We start from the raw sequence: 15,221 nt of genomic DNA, 5'->3' as shown, positions 1-15,221 counted from the left end.
TAATCTCTGGGGTCATTTGCCATTAGATGATCTGTGTTCCTCAAATAAACTAAAACAGAACCCAGCACTATATAAAATTTTTATTATGGGTAGCTGTCACCTGAAAAGCTTTCCACAAAGTAGGGTTTGAAAAGCCCCTCCAGAAGGGACACAATTTCAATAAAAAGTGGAATAGTCTCCCACTTGATTTTGTACATATAAAAGTATTAAACAAGAAAGCAAACAAACATGGTAACAACTGTCTTTCTTTGAAAGAATTTGGAATTCAAGATACTGAAATAGTTTCAAATTGTTTTTTCGCTCATACTGCTAGCCAGAGCTAAGTACTATAGGATAAAAAAGGGTGCTGCTGTAGAAAAGTAAGATATCAGTTAATAAAAGTCCTTGTGAAGCATTTCACCAATCGATCACAAACTGAATCTAGCTGGGAATCTCAATTTTAGATAAGTGATTTTATTTTTGGCCACAAAGTGTCTACTGTAAAAGAACAAAGAAAAAAAAAATAAACATTTTAATGTCAGGTACATGATAAACTAACTTAAAAACTGAGTAACACTGGTTTTCCAGTGGCTGACTAGGACTCTGGACAGTCAATAGTGTCCTGCACAAATGGAAAATAATGTGTTCAGACTGGATAAAAGACCAAAAAGACTGAGAGGGAACAGGGGTACACCATGACAAAAGCCATGCAGAGTGTAAGATCTACAGGAGGGTGGAGGAACAAATTAAAACACAGGATCGCCAGGCCCCTGAGGTCAGAAATAGGCTTTTCCAGCCCCCTTCAGCTTTCCCTGGGACCCCCCCCACAGCCTGCCCATGAGTCTGGTCCCAGGACACACCATGGCAGTGCCAGTTTCCAGCCCTGTCTCCAGCAGCTCCTGACAGGAACCCAGCCCTGGCTCACTGCGCGCCGTGTCAGGGCTGCCAGTGGGCACCAGTACTGGCCCTGGCTCTGTCCACTGTGCTCAGGCCCTGAGGGATGGTGCCCATCAGGGAGGGCATGGCCAGCCCTGCTAGCACCCAGCTCCCTCATGCTGAGGATCAGCTGCTTCTCACTGTTCCACAACAAGGATATTAAAACCTTGCTGTGCATGGAGGCTAGCCCTTGTTAAAGGCTGAACTAAGAGAGTAAAGCAATGTCCTGCGGGGAATAAGGAATGCCCCAGCACTGGGAACTGCAGGGGGAGGTTCTGCATTCAAGTCCCTTCACAGTATCAGAGTGCAGTATGCACCAGCAGCTGCCTATCCCCCAGGTCAGTATACAGGCAAGCAGGACCATCTTGTCTGTGCTCTGGATAGGCAAACCCTAAGAAGGATGATTTCTTCTGCATAAAATAAAATATTGGAATGCTCCTTCAGACTGTCTGAATCTCTTGTCTGCTAGCACTGAGACTACAATGACTGTGGAAAAGTCACGAAACTTTTATCTATTTGTATCCATCCACATACAAAATAGGCAACACGAGCTTACATTTGGGTAGCTACAAGTGGTCTAATGGCTGAGGCAATGCAATTTAATAAAAAATACTCTGTTATGGCTGTTTTGGCTAGAAAAAGGTCACATGACAAAAATAAATGAAGTCTCAGCACGGTTAACTAAAGAAATAACATGCCAAGAAAGTTAAAACCTACCACACCTAATTGTAAAAGTAGGTGAAAATTCCTGTGAACACACCTGGGTTGTATGAGCTCTTCTGCTTCACCATAGTGACTCTGAAGTGGAGCCCTGAGTGGGGCGGGCAATGCTCTGTGCTCTGGGAGCCAGCTGGCTCCTATCACGAGAGATATGGTGCATGGGGCTGCCATGGGAGCTGTGCCTCTCCCAGCGCTCTACTGCATCACACAGATAATGTGCACATACTTTAATGGGTATAGAGTTAAATGGAAGTCAAGACACACTTGACTGTTCCAATGACCTGCAGTCCTAATTCAGATAAATCACTTATAATTCCTATAAAAAGGATATATGCATGTTTTCTTCTGCAAAACTTAAGAGGTCTACAGAGGCAAAATACCATGCAAGATCTAAACATGTTATTTAGCAAGAGCCAAATATTTTTTTAAGTTTACCACTTGAATTAGACATCATAGAGAAAAGACTACTAGAGTCCATTTTATTTAACTGCAGTATTGCCCTTTCTGATGCTTTCACAACTACAGACCTCCATTTCTGTAGAAAGACCTGGCTTTCTGCAGGGAGAAGAAAAGTTACTCTTGCTACTCTAAGGTCTGTTTTTTCTGCTATAATACAGTGTTAGAAACAGGGGGAAATGGTACAGGCAACTTTATCAACCTTCCCTCCTGCTTATCGCTTGCTATGTTCATTGGCCACGAGTTCTTTCCATTTGTGTTGCATGCTCCTGTGGTCAAAGAATATACTAGCATAAAGGTATAATGAAAATAGCAGCATTCCTCGACTACACTATTTGAAGTTGTGCTGTAAAGGAATCATGAATCCTAGTTTTAAACTCTACCAGAAGAGAAGCAGACATTTTTTTACTTTTAAAGGAGTGCAGATTAAACTGTAAACAAATATAGTCCTTCTCAAACAAGGAAACTTAACATTGAAAACTACATTGAAAACTGCCATTGCCATTTTTGGTGGAGCACTCCTATCTCCTGAAATGATCACAAAAGGAAGGCCATTTCTGTACAGAACAGGACAGACAAATCTGTGCTCATTTCTGACCATGTTCCAGTGTGGCTGTATACAAAGCTGTTCTGGCACAGCAGGTATGCAGCTGCTCTAGGAAAATGCTGTTCCCAGTCTAATGATCACTGCTAGGAAGTGATTGTAAATTGTTATTGGGGTGAGCTAAAAGTGTACTGGTCACTTACTATAGCTCAACTGATGAGCAGTAACTCACTGTGTTCTGGTAATTCAGAAGCTGTCAGTCTTTATTGAGCAATGACTCCCTCAGACTGTGGCTTCAAAAACATTGTCCTCTCTCTTACAGCTTTTAAATTTCATACCAAAAATCACAACTCCACTCACTATCACTTATTCCATAAAATTACTGTTATTTTAGAATTACATGTCCTATTTCTGCTATTAGAAATTAAATGTATCACACATGTTCTATGAAATGAAGGCTTACCAAAGCTCACCAAGTACAAGGAAAACTGAATACTGTTTTTAACACTAATACTGTTTTTACACTAATACTGTCTTTAACTTCTAATGCCGCCTTCTTTGTAATTGTCTATAAAACTTTTCTCCTTGTCAGTCACATCATTTTGCCTGAAGAAGTTACCAGATTCTTGGTGTAGACATAATTAACCTTACTCTTCTAGTTCTTTGACATCTATTGTCTGCATTGTTCGTGAACCGTTCCTAGACCAATTCTTTGTTTACCTTTGACATTTCAATACTCTAATGCCTTGTTATTCCAACACATTCACTGGAGTGAACAAGTTATTCTACATACTTCATCCAGATCTCTCTTCCTGAACCACCTTCAAATATAGTCTATTAAAATGAATTGCTTACACTGACATGTGATTTAGGATCATATTGCTCTCTTAATTATGATATTAAACAGTCAATCAACTGACCTAATTTGAAGCACCAGAAAGATTGATGCAGCTGCTTGAAATGTCCCCAGATTTGGGCAGTTGGGAGGTTTTAATCTTTCTTGAAAACAGTTGTAATTTTTTTTATCCAAGAAAGCAGGCAAACATATCACAAAGAATGCCTTGCCTTACACTAATTTGAAACAAAAGGTTCATTTTCTCCAAATCATTTTTGTCCTATCATTTTAAAATATGTTAATCTAAATGTGATGAAAAGTTCATTTTTATGGCTCCTCCACTGTTTGGCTCTAACATACAATGTTAATGTTCTGCAATCAAAGGCCTTGAACACTGGGCATGTTTGCAGACATGATGCAATGTTTTGCATGAGGACCCTATCTGGCCTAACAGATCATCAGGGTTAATGAGCCCAGGCAGAATACTGAACTAGGCTGGACTGCTGGAGAGCTCGAGCTTTTGAGTGCAGGCTGTTTTGGGTATGTCTGCATAATTACATTGTGCCATGTGGAGGTACAAACTGCTTCTCTTCACTGATACTGCGACCTATCACTTCAGGAATCAGATGTGTTAATCATATTATAGAGTTCATATAAAAATGAACTCTGTAATTTCCTCACCTCTATTCTGTCTTTTCAGAAATGCAGTTCAGTAGTTTCTGAGGTAATGACTCAGAGTATTACTGAATATTACTCAACAAAATGCATTCAGTCCAGGTGGAGGGACAGTAAGTGCCTCTTGAAATATATTTATTTAGAAAAAAATAAAATAAAAATGGAAAGTTGACTTTGAAATTATCATGTTTGATATGCAGAAATCATAAAACAAATTACTTTCCCCTCATTTTTCTTTGTCTCCTATTTTCTCTTTAAGCATCCTCTGCAGTCACTAAGCAGAAAATGACTTATCCCAGAAACTGGAATTCATGTTATTTCATTATGTCAGCTGTAGAACTTATATGAGTTTCATGACAAAAAAACAGTGCAGAACAGAGTCAAAGGAAAATAACCAGTAATTCCCAAGATTCACCCCTCTTTTGAGATGCATTTAAAATGCATACAATACTTTATCCTTATTAATCAGTAGGATTTATGGAAAATTTTTTGCACATATTCAGTATAGTTTTTTATTTTTCACTTGATATTTTCCCCAAAGTAGATATTCACACTGAGGAAATGACTGAATATTGGCACACATCAATAGTCTGTAATCCAGCAAACATCCAAACAAGGTACAATTGTAACAGCAAAAAGAGTTTTGTGAGAGGGAACTGGAACATGTTTGATTTCATTCTCAAATGCTCTTTTGAAGGTAGAGGGAAGTTCACTCTGTTTGTGCTTTCAAACATTTGGAATTTGGGTAGTGATGTAAACATGCTACACAAACTGAACTAATGTGGCTCCGTGACTTCTATTTCACTAGAAAGTTGAGCCATAAAACAATGGATTGACTGGGATGAAAGGGCAAATTCTCATTTCAAACAATAACAGGTCCTTTGTTGCTGATGATGCCATCTCTATTCTTTTCTATGCTTTGATTTTCTATTCTATGCTTTGATTTTTTCTGCTACATTACAGAATGAATGAACAACTGAACAATAACTTAGACATCTCTTTCAGCATGTTGTGTAGAGTTGCTAATGCTTTTTGAAATACGTAATTCACAAGAACTCTGGTGTTCAGAGATGAATGTTGAAGGTGGTAAGCTGTTCCATAATTTTCAAAAAATATTTGATATTTAAATGGATTTTTAAGCATTCAGTGAGCTAAAGTTTAATTTATTTTCCATGGACGTAATTCAATTTTTTATAAAGACACATGTTATAAAGTCACACAGAGGTGAATCTGCCAGTAATGGCACTTAGCATAATGTAGCACTTTCATTCTATTTTTTTCTCTAAGGCATCTGAAGACCTTTTGATCTTTCATCAATGCAGTGTATTGTCCTCCTACTCACTGACCTAGTTGAAGTATCATTTCCACAAGCATGAAAACAGATGACACTAAATATTTTCCTCAGATTGTCTTTCAGTACTGATACTACCCCTCTTCCAAATCATTACAGTGGATGTTTACTAGATACTTTTAAAATAATGAATAAATGTATAAAGCCTATGTTTTAAATCACACCCATATAGGTGTCATGGGTAAAAAATATTTTAAGAGCAAATTTTCACCTCCATGTATGTTTATATTCTGATCAAAACACCCATTTTGGCTAACCAAAATCTTAATAGAAGAATTAACATTAACAGTTACAGTAAATTCAGTAAAACATAGCCACTTACCTGTTCGAAAGTATTCTTTTGAAATTCTTCAAATCCAAAAATATCTAGTACTCCAATTTCAAATACCTGGTCACTGGGTAAAAAAAGATATTACAGATAATAAGAATTCAAGCAAGTGAATAATATATGTGTTGTTTCTGACAAAAGTGTTTCTGTTCTAGGATAAAAGCAGGTTGTATTTCAAAAACACAGTGTGAAAGCAGACCATGTATACAACAAAATCAAAATTCTACACACCAACCTTTTATATCAAATAAAAATAAAAAGCAGGCTTCAAGATTGTTTTAGCAGCCACTTTAAAAACTAAATTTGTAAGAGAAGGAAAAAAATCTTAGTTTCTTTGAAGTTCAGTTTCTAAAGGTATAGGTATCTATTCACACAGATGAGGGATAGCCATTTAAAGGGAGCTTCAAAACTGCTTGGTTTCACTCAGTTACTCCTTCCAGTTTATATTTCTTTGACAGCCAGAACTGCTCCTACTAAATGTACTTCAATGGAAACCTGTTAAGCCAAAGTCCTCTCTGTGCCAGCATCAAGTAGAAGCTGCGAGCTCCGGCTGCCCAAGAGGTTACATCTCTTAGGGGAAAGAACAGTCAGGATTTGGGCATGAAGAAGACAGCTGTTTCTTCTTTGTATATATAAAAGAATACTTGTTGGCAGTGCATCTAATTTGTCATGTGCCACTGCCTACATTCAGGGAAGGGCTTTTATTTTGATTCAGTGGAAGGATTAAGGTAGGGCAGTCATTTGGACAGCAGAAATGGGAAAGGGACAGAGGTGTTATTATTCTGTGCTTACTTGGGACTACGTCATCATAAGCTTGATCTGTAGAAGAAACTAAGTTCACTATGGGGAGCAAAATTAATGTTTTGGGAATATCCTGTTGCCTGCTTTGGAAGGATTTGAGAACTCTATGAAAATCTGGGCTCACTGAGGTTGGGTTTTTCTGAAAAGAGGGGTGCAGTCAAAAATTTGTTACAGTTTGCCTATGTGAACACAGTGGGACTTTCTCCAGAGTGAAATGATGTGCCAGCAGGGTGAAAGACTTTGCACTACAGCCAATGGCTCTCTGGAGCAGGAAAAATCAGCAAAGGAAAAATCATTCAGCTTCCTGAGGAAAGAGATGTACACTTTCTAAAGCAGATGAGTTTTCCCTTCTCTTTGCCAAATGAATTTGTAAATGTATGGGTTTATATACATTATATAAATACATGATATAAATAATATCACAGCCTACTTTTTCTCAAATCTACTTTTCCTTCCACATTTCTCCTCCATGTTCCATGTTTCCTCTGTGTCTAAATCTACGTGTATATCAGGATATAGATGTAAAGGAGAAAAAGATGATCCACTGCTAAAGTGCTTCCGTATAGTTCTGTTACAGTCATTGTAAACACTACCATTTAATCAGATGAGGATTCAGCCCTGCAAGTAAATTCCCATATAACAAACAAAAAAAGTAAAATCATAGAAAAGTGAGTACTACAAAACAAGCTAGGAAAAACAATCCTCAGGAACTAGCAGAGCCTTATTCAGAAAACATACCTGAGAAGTTTGACTTAATTTCTAAAGCATACTAGTTTAATGTACTGCTGATCATCACAAAGCTGGTTTATCTGCGTAAATGTCAGACACAGAGTTGCATAATAAATCTAGTCTAGAATGATGTTGTTAGGCAGGAGAGGTTATTGTGAGGTCGATTAGCCTCCAAGAGAATTTCTAAAACAAGAAGCATAAAGATATATCACCACCCCCATCTCTAGCAATGAGTGCAATTTAAGTTGTGATTTAAAATGTAAACCTCATTCTCAAGTGTTCCTGATTAGAGATGAGTGTACATTCCTTGTCACAATGTATTTTCAACAAAACCAGTCCTTTTCTCTAAAGAAGAATTAGACATTTTAAAAACAAACTAGCTCAGACTAATATTGAAAAGCCAGAAGTATTATGTTATTTAAATTAGTTTGGGAAAAAAAGTAGTTTAGAATTTCAGAATACTTAATAAGTTTTCATTCTTATTTTAATTTTTTTTTTGTCATTTATCTATAGCCTTCCTTATAGGAAGGCAAAACATGAACAGCTTAATACTTCACAACAGTTGAAGTATCATATTATATTTCACAATTATTAAGAGATACTTAACATGGATGGAACAACATAGCCCTTCTAAGTCTGATTCAATGAACAGACTTGAGGCTGGACTGCTTAAATCCCAGTTGAGTGCCAGGACTATTATTTTGTCAAATTAGTCTCTCTTACTTTCTCTTGCAGAACAGATAAACATTTGCATAAGGAAAAGACCAATACAGACTGACTTAATTAATTACGAATTTGGGAAACCAGGAACCTCTCCCTAGTTTCTAAAACTCCAGGTAGAAGCCTTAGCAGCCAGCCTATTGCCTACCTCAAATAAAATTCTTTATCAAAACTGTGATATTAAAAAAAAAAATCTTGATTTGCTAGAGATGCATTTGTTATCAGGAAAATAGGTCATCCCAATTTTTTTGATGAACTCTACTTGATCATCTTGGTCTTGTATTATTGCAAGATGCACACATTACATGAAAAGAGCTGGAGGTTTTACATAATTAATATTTTGCCTACAGGGTAAGTATAACAGAACAAGATGCTGTATCCTCTACAATAGTGGCATTTTATTATTACATTGTGGCATTTATATATAAAATCTCACCAACCATGATAGTAATTTTCTGTGTTAGATTATTGCTCACATTTTGAAAATTAACTAGCAACAGACACCACAATATCAAAATTAAAAGTATTGTTTTATATGTGGCTACAAATGGCTTTGGTTTTTGTTTTTTTGTTTTTTTTTTTTTTCTTCTTGCCTTCCCTGTTTTATACCACTTTTCTTCTAGAAGGGAGGGTCCATATATGTTTTTCTTGGCTAGCTGTCAATCATATTAATTCCAGCAAAATTACTTTCCTTAAATTAATCATAGCAGAGATTCCCAAGGCAAAATAAAGCATGAATGATCCCATGTTTACAAATGAAAGGGCATGTCACCAGTGTCTAAAAGAACAAATATTAGAAAAGAGCACTTTTTGTTCTGAAAAATCCCCTTATTTTACTTTATTCTTTTATGGCTACTAAGCATCACTGACTCATTATGTTTCAAATGTTCAATATTTACTATGTATAAATAAAACAGCTATAGTTTTATTAGGGATTGAGACTTTGATTTCAAGTTTGACAATATTTCCTAGCATAGAAGTTAGAAACCCAGTAATTTTCCAATCTTTGAAGAACATTTTTATCTCTTATACCAATATATAGCTGTGAATAGTTAAAAACAGACATGGGTGTTAATCAGAACCCAATTGGGTTTTGTGATTTACAAAACAGCATTTCACAGAATCACACAGAATTATCTAGGTTGGAAAAGACCTTGAAGATCATCCCGTCCAACCATTAACCTAACACTGACAGTTCCCAACTACACCATATCCCTCAGCGCTATGTCGACCTGACTCTTAAACACCTCCAGGGATGGGAACACCACCACCTCCCTGGGTAGCCCATTCCAATGCCTAACAACCCGTTCTGTAAAGAAATACTTCCTAATATCTAGTCTAAACCTTCCCTGGCTCAACTTGAGGCCATTACCTCTTGTCTTATTGCTTGTTACTTGGTTAAAGAGACTCATCCCCAGATCTCTGCAACCTCCTTTCAGGGAGCTGTAGAGGGCGATGAGGTCTCCCCTCAGCCTCCTCTTCTCCAGACTAAACAACCCCAGTTCCCTCAGGCATTCCTTGTAAGACCTGTGTTCCAGGCCCTTCACCAGCTTTATTGCCCTGGTAATTCCAACTGGTAATATTTTACAATGTCTTCAGTTTTGCCTTTTTCCTCAGAATGACATATCTGTAAAGATGTCCTTATAGACTAGAAATACCTTTTGATCTTGTGCACTTAAGAACTGCATTATAAAAAAAGTACATAAAAAGTCTTGGCAACTCCTAAACACAATACACATACAGAAGAGATCCTGTCTGAAGATCTATTGTCTTGGCAGACATCTAGCCATTCATCAAGACATGCTCTTAGACTGTTTGCCATTCCTGGCAAGGTGAACACAATTCCCTTTACAATCCTGACTCATTACTTCAGAAAAACCTATAGGATGTTATTTGATCACTTTTTTCATCCCAGATGGTTTTCAGCTCCGAAATCCATAGGGTTCATTGCCATTGTAATTTTTTGTAATCTGCCTACATAAAGCAGTGAGGTAAATATGTTGAGGCAGGATGATCTAATGTTCCTTTTCATCTGCCCCAGATATGATATTTCTTGCTCTTTCTCCAACTTCTGCCAGTAACCAGGAAGAAAGACAGTAGGCTTATGTCTGATCTTGATAAACTAGAAGCGATACTGATTAATGAGGAAATATTTCTAGGATTAGATGAAGTATATAACCTAGCCTTCAAATGAGGACCCTCAGAATCCTAATTAAGACTCCCTCAGTTCTCCCAGGAGGACAGATTACACCCATTGTCATAAATACAGTTCTTGAGGGGAACAGGCTGAATACTCCCAGTTGGTTACGGTCTTCATCTCAAACAATTACTAAACCAATCTGGTTTCTGAGACTGTTGAAAGAGACTTTTTTAAGATTCTGATTTTTTTTTTTTTTTTTTTTTTTTTTTTTTTTTAATAGTACCTTACCCAAGTGTGAGAGGTACAGATAAAGGCAGCAGTTGCATACAGGCGAAAGAACTACTGGTTCTATATCTGACAAACATTTCTTTGAGTGACTTGACAGGTATGGCAGGAAGGGAGAAATATGTTTGCTAATAGACTCAAGATCTATAGCCCTTTCATCAGTAACACATACTCTTCCACAGCTCTTTAAAGCAAAATTTGTTCCATGTTTTAAAAAATGGCATTGTCTTGTCTAATGAAATACTAGAAATGATCCACACTGAAACAGATCTCAAAATATTATATTATGTACAATATTGTATTAGGTGCTCTGTGTTGTTTGTTTTAAAGTCTTCCCTACCTCCACATATAGTGACAATTCTCATTATGCTGTTCCGAACAGGAACTCTCTTTCTGTCCTTGCACTCCCAGCACTTCTCTACTGGGTTCAATAATAAATAAATGGTTTAGCTTATGCTCTGATTTTTTTTTCTTAAGCTGGAAAGATTTAGATCCCAGAATATCTCATTCTAAAAATCAGCTGATGTGTATAATAAAGTTTGTAAAGGAGCCTTCTGAGATCCCCCTTTTGCCCAAATAAGTGTTGCCACTGCTACTCTCTGGTAATACTTGAATTTTGCTGGGAATAGGATTACATGGTCAGAATACACAAGCTTTCAGAAAATACCTATTTAGAAATATTCCATATGCTCTATGTGAAACAGAAGTCTCCTATGGCTGACGTGGTGATACACTAGGTATGACTGAATGCTAGCTTGCTTTTCTTGTCTGTAATACAGCAGGCATATTGGCATTAGCCCCATCTTCAGGCCACATAAGAGAGAAACTCTTGCTGACTAGCTGATAAAACATCATGCCTTCTACCTACTAGCAGGCAGAAAAAAACAATATAAAGTTTTTCTCAAGCATATATACCTAATTAACTTTCTTTCCATTAGAAAAGAAAAACAATATTTCACAGGAGTTCACAGACATCCTTAAATCCCCATAAATGTAAAGTCTTCTTGTAGCATGAGTCAGGACTTATTAAAACATAATCTTAAAATATTTTATTACTAATGTTTGGATTACTAGATCCAACTTTGCCTAGGTGCAATCAAGTACCTTGAAATGCCACATTTAGGCAATTATGAATGCTCTAATCTCTTTTATCTATAAAACTGAAAATCAGCATACTTGTTTGAATGGAAGCAAAACAGCAGTAAACTTTGAAGAATTAAGAGTCTTGGGAAGAAGTTCACATAGACAATTTTAATAATAAAATCAGTAGAATAGGAAATCATTATATAAATGAGTGAATATAAATTTAATTTTTTTTTTTTAAATAATTAGAAACACCTGTGAGAAATTTTAATACTTTTCTTCTAGTCCCTTTCTAGAAGTCAATTACAGAAATAGTTTCTCCCCAGTGAATTTTTTTGAAACAATATCAAGATGAATAAGGGAATAAACCTCAAAGTACCTTGCAATCAGTCCAAACTAGCATCCACAGTTATAATTTAGTTCTAACCAGACAAAATAATAAGTAACTTTTTATGAAGGAGAACATTACTGAAGGTGCATTATCTCACTTAGAACTATCATTAAACTTCGTGCTTTATATTTATTAGCTAGTATCATAAAGTAATGAATTTGCTGGATTCTAGCAATACTTTTATCCTCTATACATATCTCTAGATCTTGGTCCTTGCAGCTTTTCATAAAATCATCTCCCCTTCCCTTAGATCTAATAACAATTACCACTTGTACTTTGCCTGAAACCAGTCACATGCTATTTCATGGTAAATATAAATCAGTATTAATGACCAAAATCAAGTAACTTCACCATAAAAGTTAAGCCCAGGTAACTAGTTTCCTCAAAAATGCCAAAATCGAGTGTTTGTCTTGGAATTACTAAGCCAATAAATCTAATTTTATTGCTTTATAAATTCTCACTGAAGTGGGATGGAAGTACAGTTAAGTTACCTCACAACAAGAGAGCTGAGTTAGAAACTTTATCCCAGGTTTCTGATGAAGGCTTCATCCCGTCAGAGAAGTAGGAACTGTGTAAGTTTCTGACAAGGGAATGAAGTGTGGCCTGAAACGTATCAGCCTTATTTAGCTGCATTAGTTAATGTCTTAGGTAGATCTTTAAGCAGAGGTTTATTAAAACTGCACCAAACTGGAGGTATAATGCTGCGAATCAATAGAATTGCTCAGATGTATATGAAGAAAATCTGAACCACAAAGCACAGATTCATGAAATGACTTACATTAATACAACTTGTATCTTGAACTGTGCTGTGCCTTGATTTACTACTGCAGGTTATACAGTATGATTAGGCTAGACCAAAAAAAAACTGGGGGTGGGGGAAGTATTTTCTTATCTTAAGCTGACTAACCCAGTTAAGGTTGAAATATCAATGAAGGACAGTCAACTTAATTTTCACTTAAAATAAGCTATTTATCTTCAAGTTTGGAAAAGGACCTGAAGATGAATTTGGCCTGCTAAAATTTAATATGAACTGTCATCACTGCCAATATATACTGAGTTGGTTAACTTCCTTTGCCAGCCTAAATGAAGAACTCCCCTTTTTCAAACTCAGGTGTAATATAAAACTATTGCAAATTCCTCATTCCTGACAATATCAAACAGCTGCCCCATGTTAGCTAGGACTTACAACATCACATGGTCCTCAAGTTACCATACAGATAGAAATCATTTCACTAAGAAGTATTTCCACAAGGTAGAAGTCACCTCAGACACATGTCAAAGGAGACTACAAGGTAAACAATATATAAACAGCTTTGACTTTCATCATTTGAAGAGCCTATGATACCTGAAAATTATAGGTTTACATTGCTGAATAACAGAGACACACAACACCCTATTCTGAAGGACTGTAAGATCAAAGTTCAAAGTTGCAAAATCAAATATTGAAAATTTATTTCAAATAATTTTAATAGATTTTTAATATACCGATTCTAGATTTCTTCCTCAACAACCACTACAAATGAGCTCCCTGTAATTAGGAATATCTGAGCTGGATTGTTGTCTGTCACAGACATGCACTGAGCTAAGCTCATGTTCTACAAGTCCTAGGAATGAATGGGGAAGAACTGAATGTGACCACATGCCACCGTCCTTCCTTGTTATAAACACAGTATTTCAAATTAGGACATGGATTGGAAAGTTGCTCTAGATTGGTTGACCAGGTGCCTGCAATTGTAAGGGGCTGAACAATCAGAAACAGAGAAGTAAAGCCATTCCCTGTTACTGATAAACCTTCCCTTTGCCTCCATCAGGAAGCTTGCCAATGTGGTATAATGATGGAAATCTTTTATATGAAGAAATCTCTGAGTTACTCAGGAATGGTAGCTTTTTCTGTTAGCTACATCTATAGAGGACAAATGTGATTTATTACTAATTGGTTTACAAATAGGTTAGGAATAAAAATAAGGTTGTGAAGTCTTCAAACTCTAAAAGAGGGTACCTGATAAACATTTGTCTTATGAAGCCAACACAGATATAATCCAAGGAAAAAATACTTATTCTTTTTTGGAAGTTCTACATCTGTTGCTTGTGAATTTCCATTTACCAATAATGCTAAGACATCTGTACTTAGTGTTCTCTAGAAAGCTCACCTGAGCATGTGAGATGTTGAACTTTGGTTGTCACATGTATATGATCATCTAATTAGGTCTGTTGTCTTAGTCTGCTACTGTGATTTTACTGAGAGTTCTTTTTTTATTGTTTTTTTCGTTGTTTCTTGACTGCACATTAATGAGCATTCATTTTTTTATGAAACCACACTGGGTAGTAACAACACTGAATTTAGCAGATGATAACCTAGAGACATCCAGAACATTCTTAGAACATTTAATTCAGTGAAGTTTAAACATTCATTTGAAGGCCTTTGAACAAAATTCTGTTTTTCATACCCTGTGCTAAGGTCATAGTTTAGAGGAGAAAGAACAAGTACATTCTGCACTAAAAGAACACCAAGCAGTTTTTCGCTTGTCCAAAGACTTAGCTCATTCTGTATTGTCAGCTCTTAAAAGGCTATGAAATCTAACCATCAATCTAGATTATTGTATAAAGTACCATGTCCCCCTACACAAACAACTAAATAAACAAATGTTACCAAGGAAATTATTTGAAGGAATGGCCAGTGATTAAAAACTCCAAGCACCACTGTCATGCTATCAGGAAATGCTTTAAATGATGGAATTATGTTTCTTTTATGCAACTGGATTTGAGTAGATAATGGCACACCTAATAGTTTGTAATGGCACTCCTACCTGCCAGTCTCATCTTGATTTTGAACGTAGCAGTTGATTGTGTTGATTAAAAAGCTAAATAAACGACCATATAGAGATTTTGCCAAGAGATCCCGGTAAAATTCTGCAATCTCTATAGTATGCCTCCGTACAATCATGTCCCCTATGAGAGAAAGCAAAAAATGGAGATGAAAGCATGTTGTAAAGCTTGCTTTAAGTAATTTTAGTTACAGTAAATTTAGTTACAGTTACTTCTCCTTTGCCAAAACTATACATGGTGTTAGTTTTTTTCTGAAGCCTCCAGTGAAAGATGAAAAGACTGTCAACACTTGCAAGATCTTCAGTTTGGAAACATGCACCTTTGTACTTTTTTCAATAGAAAAGGTTATGAGTACCACTCAGAACTAGCATGTTACTGAAAAGAACATTTTCAAATTTTCTTTTTTTTTTTTTTTTTTTTTT

General features: G+C 36.3%; 1 protein-coding gene across 1 annotated transcript in view; it reads right to left on the bottom strand.

Moving 5' to 3' along the window:
- MYO16 (myosin XVI) overlaps positions 1 to 15,221 on the bottom strand; it is a 313,979-nt gene that overhangs the window by 107,811 nt on the left and 190,947 nt on the right. Inside the window, exons 19-20 of the mRNA XM_026845772.1 lie at positions 14,781 to 14,922; positions 5,819 to 5,891 (exon numbers count right to left, since the gene is read on the bottom strand). Coding sequence (XP_026701573.1) covers positions 5,819 to 5,891; positions 14,781 to 14,922 — 215 coding nt within the window. The remainder of the gene's footprint in view (positions 1 to 5,818; positions 5,892 to 14,780; positions 14,923 to 15,221) is intronic.

This window comes from Athene cunicularia, assembly GCF_003259725.1.
Source record: "Athene cunicularia isolate RWA chromosome 1 unlocalized genomic scaffold, athCun1 chr1_part1, whole genome shotgun sequence".
Taxonomy (NCBI): domain Eukaryota; kingdom Metazoa; phylum Chordata; class Aves; order Strigiformes; family Strigidae; genus Athene; species Athene cunicularia.
Note: the sequence above shows the minus strand (reverse complement) of the source record. Positions and strands in the feature narration are given on the sequence as shown.